General features: G+C 33.4%; 1 protein-coding gene across 1 annotated transcript; it reads left to right on the forward strand.

The window, feature by feature from the left end:
• Positions 1-13,564: 13,564 nt before the first annotated feature.
• On the forward strand, positions 13,565-14,509 carry LOC141559889 (olfactory receptor 52B2-like). Its single transcript, XM_074297543.1, has one exon. It carries the CDS (start codon positions 13,565-13,567, stop codon positions 14,507-14,509), a length of 945 nt encoding a protein of 314 aa, XP_074153644.1.
• The last annotated feature ends 1,710 nt before the right edge of the window (positions 14,510-16,219 follow it).

Genomic DNA, 16,219 nt, shown 5'->3' on the forward strand with positions numbered 1-16,219 from the left:
AATTAGAGTTGAAGCAAGACCAAAGAGCTCATCTCTTATTTTATATGCGGTGATTCTTGATTTATTGCAAATATATTATGCCATTTTGCCAATTATTACAATAACAGAAAAGAAAATTAACCACCTACATTTTAACAAGTTTCATACCATTTCTTAGGAAATCTTGAATCAACCCTAATAAAGAGAAGGGCAAATAGCATTCCTCCTCTTCCTGTTATTCTACCTCTAGAACAATTTCCTGTGTTTAGAAGCCTTTCTCAGAGAATGGCTTATAGGAAGGGGATAGAAGAAAGGATATTATAAAGCCAATGGTCCTGGATGATTATCTTTAAATAGAATAAGTTTCTGAATAACCAATGATAGACCATAAAGAAGAGAGTATATTTTTTGTCTTTAATTCTGTATGTTGAGAGAAAGAGAAGTAATCATGATATCACCACTGTTTGAGAGTTACAAATATATGGAATATTATGTGCCAACATGAACAATCAGGTAGATGTACAGAATGAAGTATTAAGAGAAACCATTAGAAGAAGCATTCAATCAAAAATTTATTCAGAAAGTAGATCTTGCTTTTAACATCAGATAAGACAATATGTGATAAATATCTATGGTTATTTGTATACACATTCAGGTACACAGATGTGTGTGTATATATGTGTGTTTATATGTATGTATAAGTTGTACACATATATGTATTCCAAAATGTATTCTCTCTTTGTCTCTCTCTCCATATCAACATATATATGTATATAGATAGATAGATAGATAGATAGATAGATAGATATAGATATATATGTACACACATATATCTATATATCTATATACTTACATTGGATATAAAAGCTATCTATATAAATACTTATATGCACATTATTTTAAAAATACAAAATAAATACAAGGTACATAATGAAAAAAAAAAGACAATAACATTTGGACTATCTGTTTTCCTTTAATCATTTTCTTTGAATACAGAAAATGCAATTAGAAAAAAATCTTATATGAAAGTTAATCTCATTCAATTATTGTTATATCATACATCTAAAATTCCCACCAGGGTTTAAGAGTAGTAGATCGAGAAATTTCAAACTATCTTCTTACCAGGGATGTAAATATGAATAAAATTAGTTTTAAAAATTAGAATTATCAATAACATAGATGGCAATTGTTGCAGTGAAATTCACTAAAAGAAGACACATCTTATTTTTGTAAAAGGTTAAAATTTTATAGAAATGGAACTCTATTTAATATGCAGAAATCTAAAAGCAAGGAAATAGCACTTAAATGAGATACTTGTAGCTATCTATATGAACAAGGCATCAAAGTTGTAACTCCACCCTTCCTTTTGATTGATATAATTCTACAAGCATTAGTGATAACAACAATGTAAGAGAAAAAATTAAGGTCAGAACATCAACAAAAAAGCAGATTAAAATATGATTATTTATAGGTTGTAATGTTCTCATTTTGGGTTTCTGGTGGTCTCTGGGGCATCCTTCTTTTCAATTCAATAATTAGCACAAGAGTAGCCAGAGGTTAAAGTCTAAACCTTTTATTATCTCTTTCAAAGAGATATCTCCTTTCCTGGGGCCTGGTAAGCTTTCTTAAAGGCCTTCTGGAGTCTAGGTTTCAGTGGAGAAGCTAAGGAGGAGAGCCTGCCACCAAGGCTGTGTGAGATGGGATGAATGAATCTGAGTCCAAGGGCTTGTGTTTCAGCCTCCAGGCCACTTGTCTTCCCTAGCTCTGAATCGGAGCTCTCTCAGTCCCCCAGGAGAGCCACTAGGAGCCTGACTGAATGTGGATATGAATATCTCCTCTTGGCTTATATGCTCTACACTGAGTATAAACCAATTATTATATCACTAGAGTACCATTATTTGTTTTAAGATTAAATCAATCATACTGAACTTAGAGAACTATTAAACACCATGCTAAACTAGATAACCATTGTCTCATCAATTCCACTTATATATCTTGTAAGAATCCTCGTTTTAAGTTCAGAGTTCTGGCCCATAACATCTCCAGCTTTCTTTTGTTTTAAAACATAAGGTGGTCACATTCTCCATGACTTCTCAAGGAGATGAGATCCCCCCAAAAGGAGGTGATCATGCCTTCCCTGACTCCTCAAAAAAGGGGTGAAAACAACAAAAAAAGAGGTTATCAAGTTCTCACTGACATCTCAGGAAGGAAGATGAAAACACCAAAGGAAAATGGGTGATCAAATCAGATTAGCAGGTTTCTGAAGGGTCTCACTTGAAACAGATATACATAAATCCATCAACATAGGAGGTATTACACATAATTATATAAATTACATAGGGACATAGTAATATAACATAGGCCAGTAGTGATGTAAAAAATAACATGAATGAACATGAGGAATTACACATATCCATAAGTTCTAGAAATAGTCCAAAATCAATCTATTGTCCATTACTTCATGTGCCAGGAATCCAATGATTCCTGCAGATTTTGAAGTCCTACATCAGTCTTATCATGTCTCAGAGAATCCAATGATTCCTGCTGGTTCTGAAGTTCTGTAACAGTCTCAATATCAGCCATGCTCTTTCAGAGTCAGATGTTTCTTAGGTCTCCTTTGTTTTGAGGTTTTTTTTCCCCCCTCTTTTTTTGTCTCTCTCTGATGGACAAGGAGAATATGGCTCATTGGCACTCATATGATTCCTTCTCCATCTATAGAAATATAAGCAAACCCTTTCTCCGAAGCAGTTAACCTATCTAGTCCCTTCCATTCACCACTTACTAAATCTCTCCTCATCACCTGGTAAATACATTGGAGCTGCTCGCACTGGACACTGCCTTTTTGTTGGGTTAAAAAGTCTATATTCTCCCCAATTGTAATCCCTTTCTCCCATCTGATTGTTTTTTGGTTGATTGATCATGTAATTCTTTTTTGCCATCTGATTGCTTCTCTGCTGATTAATCATGTAAGAATCCTGAACTTCTAAAGATTCTCTGGGTGTAAACTAGGCTGCCATCATGCCCCACCTGTTTTTGTTTGAGGTCTTGGAGCTGGGCCCTGCCTCTCATTTCCTTGGGTCAATCTACAGTCTGAGGCCCAGTGGAAGACCTTGTTGCATTTTGGACATGGGGTTTTGGGTCTTGTTTTCCCAACCTGTTTTCTCACTCTATCTCTATGCCTACATTGAGCTTTAAGATGCCCAACTTTACCACACTGAAAGCATTGCCGAGTCTCTCTGAAAGTCCCTTGCCACGAGGGACCTTGTCTTCCCATGCTTTGTATTATAGCCTGGGTATAATAAACATTTGTGCCCACTGGGCACAGCATCTTATGATCTCCTCTAAAGGAGCATCTTTGTGTAATCCCCATATAATTCTTCTACAAACCTCATTACCATTTTCCTTAACCAATTGTCTGATCATTATTACCGTTGCAGTATTTTCTCCAATTGTTTGTATGACAGCTATTTTCAAATGTCCCACAAAATCAGCAAAAGGTTCATTGGGATCTTGCTCTATTTTTGTGAAGGTTTCCCCTCCATCTTTTCCTGGGGGGGGGGAGTCCCATGCTTTGCAGCAGCAACAATTTGCTCATATGCTGTTATGGGGTAATTAATCTGTGCTGAAGTGTCTGCATGCTGACTTTTACCTTCTAGTTGGTCAAAGGTGATTTGTATATTAACTTCAGTTTGCCTATTTCATTGGGCTTGTATTCTGAAAAGTTCACTCTATTCAGAAAGCCACAATAAATTTTGTCCAGGTTCTAAACATATCCTTGCTATAGATTTCCAATCACTAGGGATTAAAATTTCATAAGTCAAATTCTCTAATACCATCTTATCATAAGATGATGTAGCCCCATAAAGAATGCAATCCTTTTTCAAATCCTTAATTTTTTCCAGATCAAAAGGAGTGTCTCTTCTCCTTTGTTGAACTGAAGAGTCAAACTCTTCAATAATAGGCTATGTATTTATTTTTAAATCAGATATATCATGTCCTTCTTTTGTAGCTTTAACTAGCACCTTTTGTAATCTTGTTATAGGCTGCTGCATAGGTGATGCTGATTGTGTCACTGCCCCTCCCCATCTTCCTTCTCCCTCTACCCATGAAGGGTTAATTGAGGTGGAGTAGGTCAGGGGTTGGGAAATGCCCTAATGGCTCCTGCTGTGAAGCACCACACTCCTTAATTTCATCAGAATTGTACTTAACTCCTTTCTTATCTGATTCTTCATGCATTTTACCTAGTTTGTCAGTCTCCTCCCACTTCTGCACTTTCTTCTTTTTTTTTTTTTTCTTATTCTAATACTTATATAATTCCTTAAAGCCAGTTGTGTTAAGTTATATGTATAAAGTGTTTTTTTAGGAATTGAGTCAGGGCCATGTAATATTCACATAGTTGCTCTCCTACTAATTTCCACTTGTCTGGCTCTAATTCTTTTTCCTTAGAGAAGCAAGGAGATATGTATTTTAATATTTTGAAGAATTCAATGATCTCTATTCAAGTGATGGTCAAATCTTGGTTTTTCATAAGTGTAAATGCTCTCTATACATTTTCCTTGAATTGGAAAAGGCTCCTTTCTAAACATTTGTCACATATCAGCTGCAATAATACTAGTTTAGCCCTTTACAAAGTTTCCTTCTTGTCTATTATTGTACTTACCCTAATTTCTGGGTCACAGATGTAGGTCCTTGGTCCCACGTTCAGAAGCCAAAATGTAGTGTTCTTTGTTTCAGTTTTCTGGAGATCTTGGAGCAGCCTTCATTTCAGCTCAGTAATCACCACAAGAGTAACCAGGGTTAAAGTCCAACTCCTTTATTATCTCTTTTAAAGTCTTGTCTCTTTTCCTGGGGCCTGGTTAGCTTTCTTAAAGATCTTCTGGAGTCTTGGTTTCAGTGGAGAAGCAAAGGAGGAGAGCCTGCCACCAAGGTGATGTGAGATGGAGTGGGCAAATCTCCTCCAGTCCTTGCTGGCTGTTATATACTCCATTATCATAGGTATGAATCTTGTGGAAGTATATTAAATATTAAATACATGTATTGAGCTAGAGAAGTATTAAGCACCATGCTAAACTAGATAACCATTGTGTTTATCAATTCCACTGACTTAACAAACACCTTGTAAGAATCCTTGTTTTAAGTTTAGAGTTCTGGCCCATAACAATTGGTGACATCAATGTATTTATAAAAATTCAAGGGAGTAGTAAGCAAAAGCAACATTTGGGATGATAAGTTACTTTGTTCATAAGAACAAAAGAATCCCCTCAAAATCATCATTTCTATATATTACTAACTAAAATTATGAAAAAACAATCAGAAAAATTCATTTAAAATTGTTATAAAAAACATAAGATATATGTGAGTTAACCTACCCAGATAAATAAAGCATTTAGATGATGAAAACCTAATAATAATCTTCAAAGGATCAGAAATAATTAGCGAGAAATACATTATACAATATTGAGCCATGCCTCTGAGATTTATTTAATGATAATATATAAATTTAATTTAATTTCTGATTTGAAAAGCAATAGCAGATCTAAAGCCATGCCAAACTAATTAGAGGAGAGATTCCATTTCTTAATTAATACATTTGGAAAAACAAAAAATATCTAGAGTATTAGTCATGATGAAAAAAAGAAAGCCATCAAAGAAACACAGTATTAGTAGATTTTACAGTAGTAAAAACCACAATTTGGTTATGGTTTAAAAAAGTGAAATAAACCATTAAAATAGACACAACAACCAAATACCAAAGAAATTAATAAAGAATAAAATATTAGCTCATATAATCTGAACCAAATAATCATTAGAGAAAGATCCCTTTTTCATGAATGTCTTTAAAATTGGAAAATATTTGGCAGAAATGAAATTTAGACAATACTTTACACCACATATCGCTATAACTTTAAGATGTTTGTGTAATCTAAACATATAAAAAATACCATAGAGAGCCTAAGGAAGAAAATGATAAAAAAAAAAGTATTTCATAATTGTGTCTGTTTGTAGAATGGATTTTGAAGTGGAAAAATGTCAGAAGAAATCAGAGAAGACAAAATAAAGAGAATTGGATACATAAAATTAATAAATTTTCCCACAGAAATAGCATGGTTAGACCAAAAAGAGATTATCTTGGAAACAAATATAAATGTAGTATTAGTGATAAAAGTCTGAAAACAAAGGCACAAAATCTATTACCATAAAGATATTACCATGAGACATTTCTGAATTCATAAGTGGTTAGAGGATATGAAAAGCTTTTGAGAGACTTCAACATTTTTAAAGTGTTTTGAATATGTAATCAACACTAAACAAACAGAAACAGAAGCTCATTGTTCAATTTGACAAATATTTAAAAAATACTTATGGTAAAGTTGTGAATTATTTGTCAAACATTTCAGCTATCATTTTAGAATTATGAAAGAAATAGAAAAAAGATATCTATACCTTTTGCCTTAATGATAATTGAATCATTGAACAAATGAAACATTGAACAATGAAAATATACCTACAAGGAAGTCAAATACTGAGATCATGTGTATAAATATTCAAAGGAATGTTCTTTTCATTGGCTTAAGAAATGGAAATAGTGCCAATCTAAAGAAACTATATTATATATGTATTTAACATAATATGTGATGTTCTGTTCTGTTCTCTAAATTGTAATCATTCTCTGGGAGCAGATCTCTTGGGAAGCTTCTGGAGGCAGCCTTCATTTCAGTTCAGTTCAATAATGCAGCTAGGAGTTAAAGTCCAGATCCTTCATTTTCTCCTTCAAGTCTTGTCTCCTTTCTTGGGCCCATTTAGCTTTCTTAGAGGTCTATCTCTCTCCTTGGTTCCCTAAGATCTCTTGTCCAAATGCCTCCAGCCAACACAAAAGTTGAAGTGGGAATGAATCTTCTGAATCTCCTCCCAGAGAGTGGGCTTGTAGGTTTCTGCCTTGTGAATCTCCTAGAAGTCAATCCTAGTTGTGAATCTTCCAAAGTCCTTTCCCAAACTTCCCTCCTTGACTAAATCCTGACTCTGACTCGCCTCCCAGTGGGCTTGTCCTTTTATATGCGCTCTAAAGGTGTGAAGTCTAATATGTGAACCAATAAAGGAACTCCTTTAAAGGTATGAACTCCTTTAAAGGTGTGAACTAAGTACATTAGTACATAAATACCTTGTTTCAAGTTCTGGCCCATAACATCTCCTTGTAGGATAAGATCAATCACACTGAATTAGAGATACTTATTGTCTCTATTCATTACAGTGACTTAGCACCTTGTAAGAATTCTAACAATAATATTAATATTATTTTATAGTGATTAAAATGAAATAAGGAATGCATGGAAAAAAGGAGAACTTTGTATGAATTGATTTGTTGCTATTTAGTAATTTCCCAATTACGTCTAGCTCTTCATGATCCCATTTTGGGTTTCTTGCCAAAGATCCTGGAGTGGTTTGCCATTTTCTTCCACAGCTCATTTTACAAATGAAGAAACTGAAACCAATAGGGTTAAGTGACTTGTACAATGCCAAACAGCTAGTAAGTGGGTGAGATGAGATTTAAATTTAGGCATATGAATCTTCCTGACTTCAGGGTTTATTCTCTATCTAGTGGAAAATCTAGCAGTGTATTTATACAATTATATATTGCATGCAATAAATATTTATTCAGTGAAAATGAATAATATTAATGTGATAAATGGGAGAATGTGATGAAAAGAGACAGAAAGATCTGGGTTCATGGCCTGTTTCTAAAATATTGGCTGTGTGACCCTAAGCAAGTCACTTAACTTCTCATTACTCTAGGTAATTTTTGAATGCTATGAAGTGCAGAAAACATGTCAACTTATGTTAGTAGGGAAAGTTAGTTCATCTGAGAGTTCTATATATAAATGAATCTAAATATTTAGGTCCTATCACCATTATATACATAACACTTAAACTTCTGTATATAAATTCCATTTCATTTCTTGTCTTCCTTTTCACATATACTTTTTCTGTGCCCCTTTAGCTAGTAATAAAATGACTACAATACATTAAGCTTTGAGGTAAAGAATTTCTTGGTGAAAATGAGAAAGAAGAGGGGGCAGCTAGGTGGCGCAGTGGATAGAGCACCAGCCCTGAATTCAGGAGTACCTGAGTTCAAATCTGGTCTCAGACACTTTACACTTCCTAGTTGTGTGACCCTGGGCAGGTCACTTAACCCCAGCCTCAGGGGGGAAAAATGAGAAAGAAGAGAACATTAGTTTTCTCTGTCATTATGGAGACCATTCTCAAATCACTCAAACCAGATCTATATATTTTATTTAATTAAATGTAACATATTAAAACAATGACTTAGTAAGATATTTCTACACATTTAAGGATTATCAGCCAGGAAAAGAGAGAAGCAAAAGAAAGAGTCTGGATGAACTTGACAGTTAGATTTCAGTTTAAAAAGCTGAATAGAGGAAAACTGAAGAAATCTTCTGCTGAGATGTAGCATCATAAGCTAAGGAAAAACACAGAAAATAATGAAAAAGCTTAAGAAAGTGTATTACAGATAAAACTTGGTTGGGAAAGCTCAGATATAGAATGGCCAACAAAATAAATATCATTGGAAAATTGGTTATTTTTTGATGATTATTAATTGTGACTAAGGTATGACTGATATCAAAAGAAATGGAAAGCTGAAATCTCCTAAGACTGCATAAAAGGGAAAATATTTCCTAATGTACATAGAGGTTGTAAAGTCTGTGCTTTCAATCCTACAAGTGTCGAGTAACAGCTACATGTGTATGCAAAACACATCATTCAGAAATAGAAGTATGCAAATATATTCATTTACATATATGCATAAAAACTATACAAACATATTACAGGTAAGAACAAAGAAGGACTAATTCTACTCCTTGTAATATGAACATGATAATGAAAAAGGGAATGAAGATGCTACTACTTTATATTTATAAATATATATATTTATATATTTATCTCTACCAGATCAAAATCATAACTTTGCCAGGACAAAGCTGTTAAGGAACTGAATTAGAAATTCCTGAAGATGAAACAGATTCTCTGCAAATATCAGAGGCTGGTAGAAATCCAACAGTTATGATTCCTAATGCCATATTTCAGGTGTCTAGGATCTCTAGATCCATTCCATACCTTGGAACAATAAGATACCCGAAATGTTGATTCTGAAATAATTTGTCCCTATTTGTGTATGCTTGAAGTGGAACTTGAATGAATCTTTCATTTTGGCTCTCCAGACAAGATTTGCAAAAAGGGTTGAGACCTTTTTGAGGGTGCACTGATTAAAGTGATGTATGCCTCCAGTTTGTGAGTGGTTGGGAAGATTATCCTACACAACTTTCACTGCCAGAGAAAGTTGCTGTATTTATCTATAACATGATCACTTCTTCCTATAATAGTCAACATTTCCCTAATTCACCTTCACTGTCAAAACTCTAACATTCCTATTTTTGAACTGGTCATCACCCCTTTACCCCAATTTCTTCAGTGCTACTGAGTAGCCATATCAACAATGTGGGCGAACCATGGGGAAAATTCCCTCCTTTTGCCCCATAGTTCACCTCATTTCAATGTGATTATCCCTTGAAGAGTGAGCTCTATACTCAGATCCATTCACTGTTTTTGATTTCATGAGATAGAATGAGGACACTGGCACTGATGGATTAGAACATGTATCCTAAGTATCGTTGTATTATTTTCTCCATTGAATTTACATTTCTCCCAAACTTTCTTCTTCCCATACAGGACATCAATAATCTTCTAATCTTCCAATTTGTCTCAATCTGAGAATTTTCATATCATTACTTTCTCTCATTTCACATTCTTATATACAATCAGTTGACAAATTCAGTAAGTTTTATCTCCTTATTTCTCATATCTATTCCATTCTTTCTACCTGCATGGCCTCACTAAATTTCAGGCTCCCTTAACCTCTCCCTGGGACTACAACAGTTTCTTTATGTTCAGTCTTCATGCCTCAAATATCTTCAATCTCTAACTCATTCTTAACACAATTACAAAATTATTTTTCTAAAGTGTTTGTCTAACCAGGAGGTCCAGCACATGTTCAAAGTCCTTACTGATTAGTTTCATGAGTTTGGAGATATACCATTGCATATATTCACATAATATGTATTCTTGATTATATTCATCAAGCTTTAGTGTGCTCCCAACCTCTACTACATTTACTTTAATCATTTAGTTTGTCAGGCAATAAGCATGTTTCCAATTTTTACCAGACAACTTGAAAAACTCTAGGAATTAAATACAATTAAAAAAAAAAAAGAAAACTTGCTTTTAGAGAGTTTAGTCTAATGAGAGACACAACTTTTTATTTCCAATAAACTTCACATATAGTGTCTTCCTCTCTTTGCAAAAAATGAAGCTCTTCTTCTTCCAGCTTAATCCTTAATTTCACTGATAATTATTTCCTTTTATCTTCTATTCCCACAAGAGAGCTTTGATTCTTGAAGTGACAAAATTGATTAGATCTCTTTGTTTAATTGGGATTCCACTGGGAGAAAGATTATCAAAGAATCAGTAGCATAAATATTTCTCCCAGATTAGTTATTCTTAGGATCCTTTTAGCTTCTGCACACATTATCTACTCATCTTCATTCACATATCAGAGAGATGATCCTAGATTTGGTCACAGCTCCAATTTAACTGCACTCTTTATCCATCACTCTTGTACTTCCAGGTAATAAAACATTCTCTTCCATCTTTCTGTTTGAGCATTTGACAGAGGCTTCTTGGGGAAAGAGAAGGATGTAAGAGAGTGAGATAGGTTAGAATAAAAGGAATGAACATGGAATTAGAAGTTCTGAAAGTTTTTTAATTTCTAAAACAATTGCTACTCTCTGGACTTCAGAGCTCAATGACTCTTATCATGACTCATTTTTCCTCCTCCACAAAATAAATCCACCTCAAGTTAATCTTGTGTATGTATATGTATAGGTACATATACATATATACATAATACATTATGTACATGTATATGGATATATATACATGCATGCATATGTATGTAATACATGAATACATATACATAAATATACACACATATCCATATCCATATGTGCACATGAATATTTATTGTCCATTCTTTAAAAAGACTAAAATGACATAACTATGTTAGGATCAAGTTAATATTTTCAATTATGGCTGATCAGACCAATACAAAATTTGAATGCTCTGCCACAAGACAGACACAAATAGTCCTTATGAGTATCTGGAGTGGATTCTCTAACTTTGCACACCTCACATTTCATTTGAGCTAATTCAATTTTGAATCACTTATCGAGCATAGTACTTTCTCCAATGAGAGAAAATTACTTTTTCTGATCACCTTGTTAACCACTTGCCCTGTATGAGTTCTCCATAAAATAGCCTTTTTTTTTTTTTTTTTTTGGCAAGCATGCATTTGGTGCTCAAATAATTTATGGCCAGCCCAACAGAGTTGCTCTCTCTGCAATAGAGTTTGAATGCTTAGGATATTAGAGAAATATCTAACTCATTGACTTACAAAAAATATCTTAATATAATTGACTTAGAAAAGCATATGTTCACATTATCAGTCTTCTATTGCATTTTATTTTGTCAAATGTTTATCAATTAGATTTAAAATTTGACTTAGATCTTTCAAATATGCTGCAGATGCATGTGTTTGATACCTTTCCTTTATATTATCATTTCAGGCAGTTGATTCTCTTGTTGAACAGTTCTCATTGGTAGAAATTGATTGAACAGCCCCAGCATAGCACTGCAGTACAGTAGGAGAAAGCAAGGGAGAATCAGAGTTCAAATTTTATCTCTGACACTCATTTGACTTTAATCTCTCTGTATCTCAATAACCTCATTCTTAAAATGAGGTTTTTAGACTGAGTAGATTATGAATTTGTACTTAGATAATTCTAAGATTTAGACTCTCCCTCCCAATAATGGTTTCTCTATGGTGGGTAATTTTAGCTCATTAATAAAGTCCACACAAATTGATTATACATTTGCTTAATTTGTAAAAGCTGCAGGTTAGACTTTATTTGTGTAACCTTTCAGGTTGTAATCTGGGAGTTGGAGAGACTTGACATCTATATGATGATTTAGATGAAATGCTTAATTGGAATTTAAAAGCTGGCTATCTACTTAATCCTAAAAATTGTCTGAAAAAATTCAGAATTCAATTTACTGTGTTATGCTACTAGAAATATTGCTTTCTTACTATAAATTATAACCCATGTCATATGATTTTGTTCATAACTTATATGTATAAAATGAGTTGATGAATAATGTGAGTTGAAAGGGCTGAAACTGAGTTATTAGCAGAAATAAAATAAAGAACATTAGTTCAAGTCTTAAGAGATTCAGAGACAACTACAAGATTCTCTGCTTTACTAAGTGTGTGACCCTAAATAAATCATTTCACTTTTTTGTGTCTACATTTCTTTATCTTCAAAATGGGAAAACTAGAAGACTTATTGAATAATTTCTAAGGGTCCTTGAAATTCTGTGATCCCATTTTTTTAAGTAGATATTTTATTTCCTTTTTTTTTCAGTGACCTGTAACAGTAGATTAAAAAGAGGAAGAAAGTTCGATGGCCACATCTATTCCAAGAAGTCTGGAAAAATTCAGGTACCCTGGAAAGCAGGCAAGAATTAGTGACAGTGATATGCTAATAATAACTACTGCTCAAGCAAATATAGAACCTTAGAAAAAAGAAAATAAAATCATAAATAGAAAAGAGTCTAGCTATCAGTTTAGACTTGCACTTGGATTGTAAAATAATAGATTGAGACTTGGAAAGGATGCATCTATTCCAACTTCCTTATTTTACAGTTGGGAAAACCGAAGACGAAGAGTTAAGTGACTTTTACAAGGTTTCATAGGTAGGAAACAGAAGAGATGAGATTTATTAGGGAAATTTAATTTTAAAAGAAAATTCTTATTCCAAATACAATATGGTTTCCTCTATTTCACCATCACCTCCTAGATGGTGTTCTATCATTAAAGAAAGATAGGAATTTGGCTTGATCCTATTATTTTGTTGGTATCAAAAACTTTTGGATAAGGAAGTAACTTACACAAAAATAATTCACTAAATTCTTCACTATGGATTAGAGTCTTCAAATAAACAAGTTGTCCGAGATCACACAGTCAATATATATAAAAGTAGAGTTAGGAATTGAAACTCAGACAACTTTTCTGTTCACTAGGCTAAGTTGTCTCTAAATAAGGAAACAATATTTAAATTGAGCCCAGAATGGCTAATGTTTTCCCAAAAGAAATATGTACAATAAATTCAAATGATGATATAGTTAATAAACATACAAATAAGAAATAAACATGTAAAGTGATTTATTTATCTACATAGAAGAAATGGCTCATTACTGATGTATCTTTCATTGTCATGTTTTCTTTTCTTTTCTTTTTTTTTTTTAACAGATTCTAACCAGATGAACTACAAGAAGAGAATAGCTATATCATTTCCCCTAAGTGTTTCCTATTTTAGGATCTATTTATTTCAAATTTATCTCTGCCTTCTTTTCTAGTGAATAGATTGCTAGCATCCCCATTCAGGAACCAAGAAGGATGGCCTCTTGTAACAATTCCATTCCCCAGCCAGTGGTATTTGTATTGGCTGGGATTCCAGGATTGGAGTCCTATCATGGCTGGTTCTCCCTACCTTTCTTCTTAGTCTTCATCACTGCTCTTATTGGCAACATCACTATCATACATATTATCCACGTAGAAAAGAGTCTTCATGAGCCCATGTTCTTTCTGCTGGCTATGTTGTCAACTGTTGATTTGTCCTTAGTTAGTGCAACTGTGCCTCGCATGTTAGGCATCTTCTGGCTGGATGCTAAAGAGATCAATATTAATGGTTGCCTTACTCAGATGTTTTTCATCCCATCTTTCTATGTCATGGAATCTGGTATTCTTTTGGCTATGGCTTTTGATCGCTTTGTAGCCATCTGCAATCCATTAAGATATACCACTATTCTAGCCAATAATACATTGGTGAACATGGGAATGGCAATCATAGCAAGGACTATGGCTGTGCTTATTCCAGCCCCTATTTTAGCAAAAACATTGACCAGCTTCAGAACTAACATTATTCCCTACTCCTACTGTGCCTTCATGGCTATGGTACAGATTGCTTGTGGGGATGTCTCTAATCATATTGTCTATGGCCTCATGGTCATTGTATCTTCGATTGGTGTTGATTTACTCTTTATCAGTCTTTCTTATGGAATGATTCTTCGAGCTGTTTTCCAGATCCCTTCCTGGGAAGCACGACACAAGGCCCTGAGTACATGTGGCTCCCATCTCTGTGTAATTGCCCTATTTTATTCACCTGTTGTATTTTCAGTTTTAGCTCAGACATTTGGATACCAAATGCCTTCCCACATCCAGATAATTGTAGACAACCTCTACTTCCTTGTTCCTCCCATGATCAACCCTTTGATCTATGGGCTCAGAACAAAGCAGATTAGGGAACGTATCCTTCAACTCTTACATTACCACCCAAAATAAGTTCTGAGAAAAGAGTGGTCTGATTTTTAAGGTATATTTATAAACTTGGAAGATTTCTAAGAATGACTGGTGAAAATAATTCTAGCGATTGAAAAATCAGTTTGGGGGTAACAATATAATTAGCCTTTACATGAGCATGTTTCTTTTTATTGTTTTCCAATTTCCACCTCACATTCTTGATTTATTATTATAGTCTGCCAAGGATTACCGAATTTATTTATGTTTAAGTTTTCTATGGCATGGCAGGACTAGAACCTATTAATAGTTTTTCAATTTTTTTTGTTGTTATTGTTGTTATTGCTGTTGTTTAGTGGAGGCAAATGGTGACTTGTGACAGAGCTAATAATTTTAAATATTTGAATTCAGGTCCAGTGACGGAGCCCTATTGACATTGTAACCTAACTGCCTCTAGAATCTGTAATATTTAAAAAATAGTTAATTGTTTTATATATATATAATTTGCCCCTTCTTGCTTCTATCTCTTTTTACAAGTTTTCAAGGGTCATTGGGATCTTGGTCTACTATGCATATCCTTGAAACACTTTTGTATTTTATGTGTCAGAGGGAGGTAGGATAAATGTAGTACAATTTGCAACAACTATAAGATACTGAAGTTTGCCCTCTCTGTCTCTGTCTTTGTTTCTGCCTCTATCTCTCTCCCTCTTTCTTTCTCTTTCCCTCATTTAATTGTCATTCTAAACATTATGTTCCAGAACATACTCAGATATTTATATTTATTTATATGAATATATGTATATAAACATATATATGTATATATATACATATATATGTATATATATGTGTGTATGTGTATATATATGTATGTATATATATATATACATATATATATATATATACACATACACATATGTTTACCTTTACCATATATTTATATACACACATATTTGTATGTGTATGGCTATAAAAGTATATGCCTATATATACATATATATGTATATATATGTATATATATATATAACATACACATATGTTTACCTTTACCATATATTTATATACACACACACACATATATATATATATATGTGTGTGTGTGTATATGGCTATAAAAGTATATGCCTAAACATAAAATTATATGTGTATTGATATGTCTATATCTTTAATTCTTCTGTTAACTGGATCCCTCCTCAGTTTCAGCCCTCTCAACTCATATCATTCATCAACTCATTTTATATGTATAATTTATAAACAAAGTCATATGACATGGGATATAATTTATAGTAGCAGAATACAGTAAATTGAAATTAGGGATAGAATTCATTTCTTCTTTATGTTCTCTCCCACATACTATGAAGCAAACACAATGGAATTCAGTTGAGGTTGAAACCTGACAGAACTATTTTTAGGGGAGAAAGGGGAGGGAAATGCTATGAATTAAACTCACTTATATTTCATCAACTGCTACTGTGAGGTAAACTTGATAAAGTATTGAATGCATTCCTGAGTTCATTCTCTCATTATCTACAATCAGCTTGTTCTCTACTTAAGCATCTATGCTCTTTTTTTTATATTTTTGTTCCCACTTTACATCTCACTACATGGCAAGGAAAGTATGTAACCAACACAATTGTTTTATCTACATTCTCAATCTTTCAAAAGCACTCCAAATTTTAAGCACAAAACTTTCCAAGGTTAAAGTTATCAGAAACCACATAACTAAACAATGTGAACAAGTATATATTACAATTAGTT

Source organism: Sminthopsis crassicaudata, chromosome 3, assembly GCF_048593235.1.
Source record: "Sminthopsis crassicaudata isolate SCR6 chromosome 3, ASM4859323v1, whole genome shotgun sequence".
Classification (NCBI taxonomy): domain Eukaryota; kingdom Metazoa; phylum Chordata; class Mammalia; order Dasyuromorphia; family Dasyuridae; genus Sminthopsis; species Sminthopsis crassicaudata.

What these genes read in the sequence shown, in the direction of transcription:
- LOC141559889 (XM_074297543.1), top strand. Translation starts at nt 13,565, where the DNA reads ATGGCCTCTTGTAACAATTCCATTCCCCAGCCAGTGGTATTTGTATTG.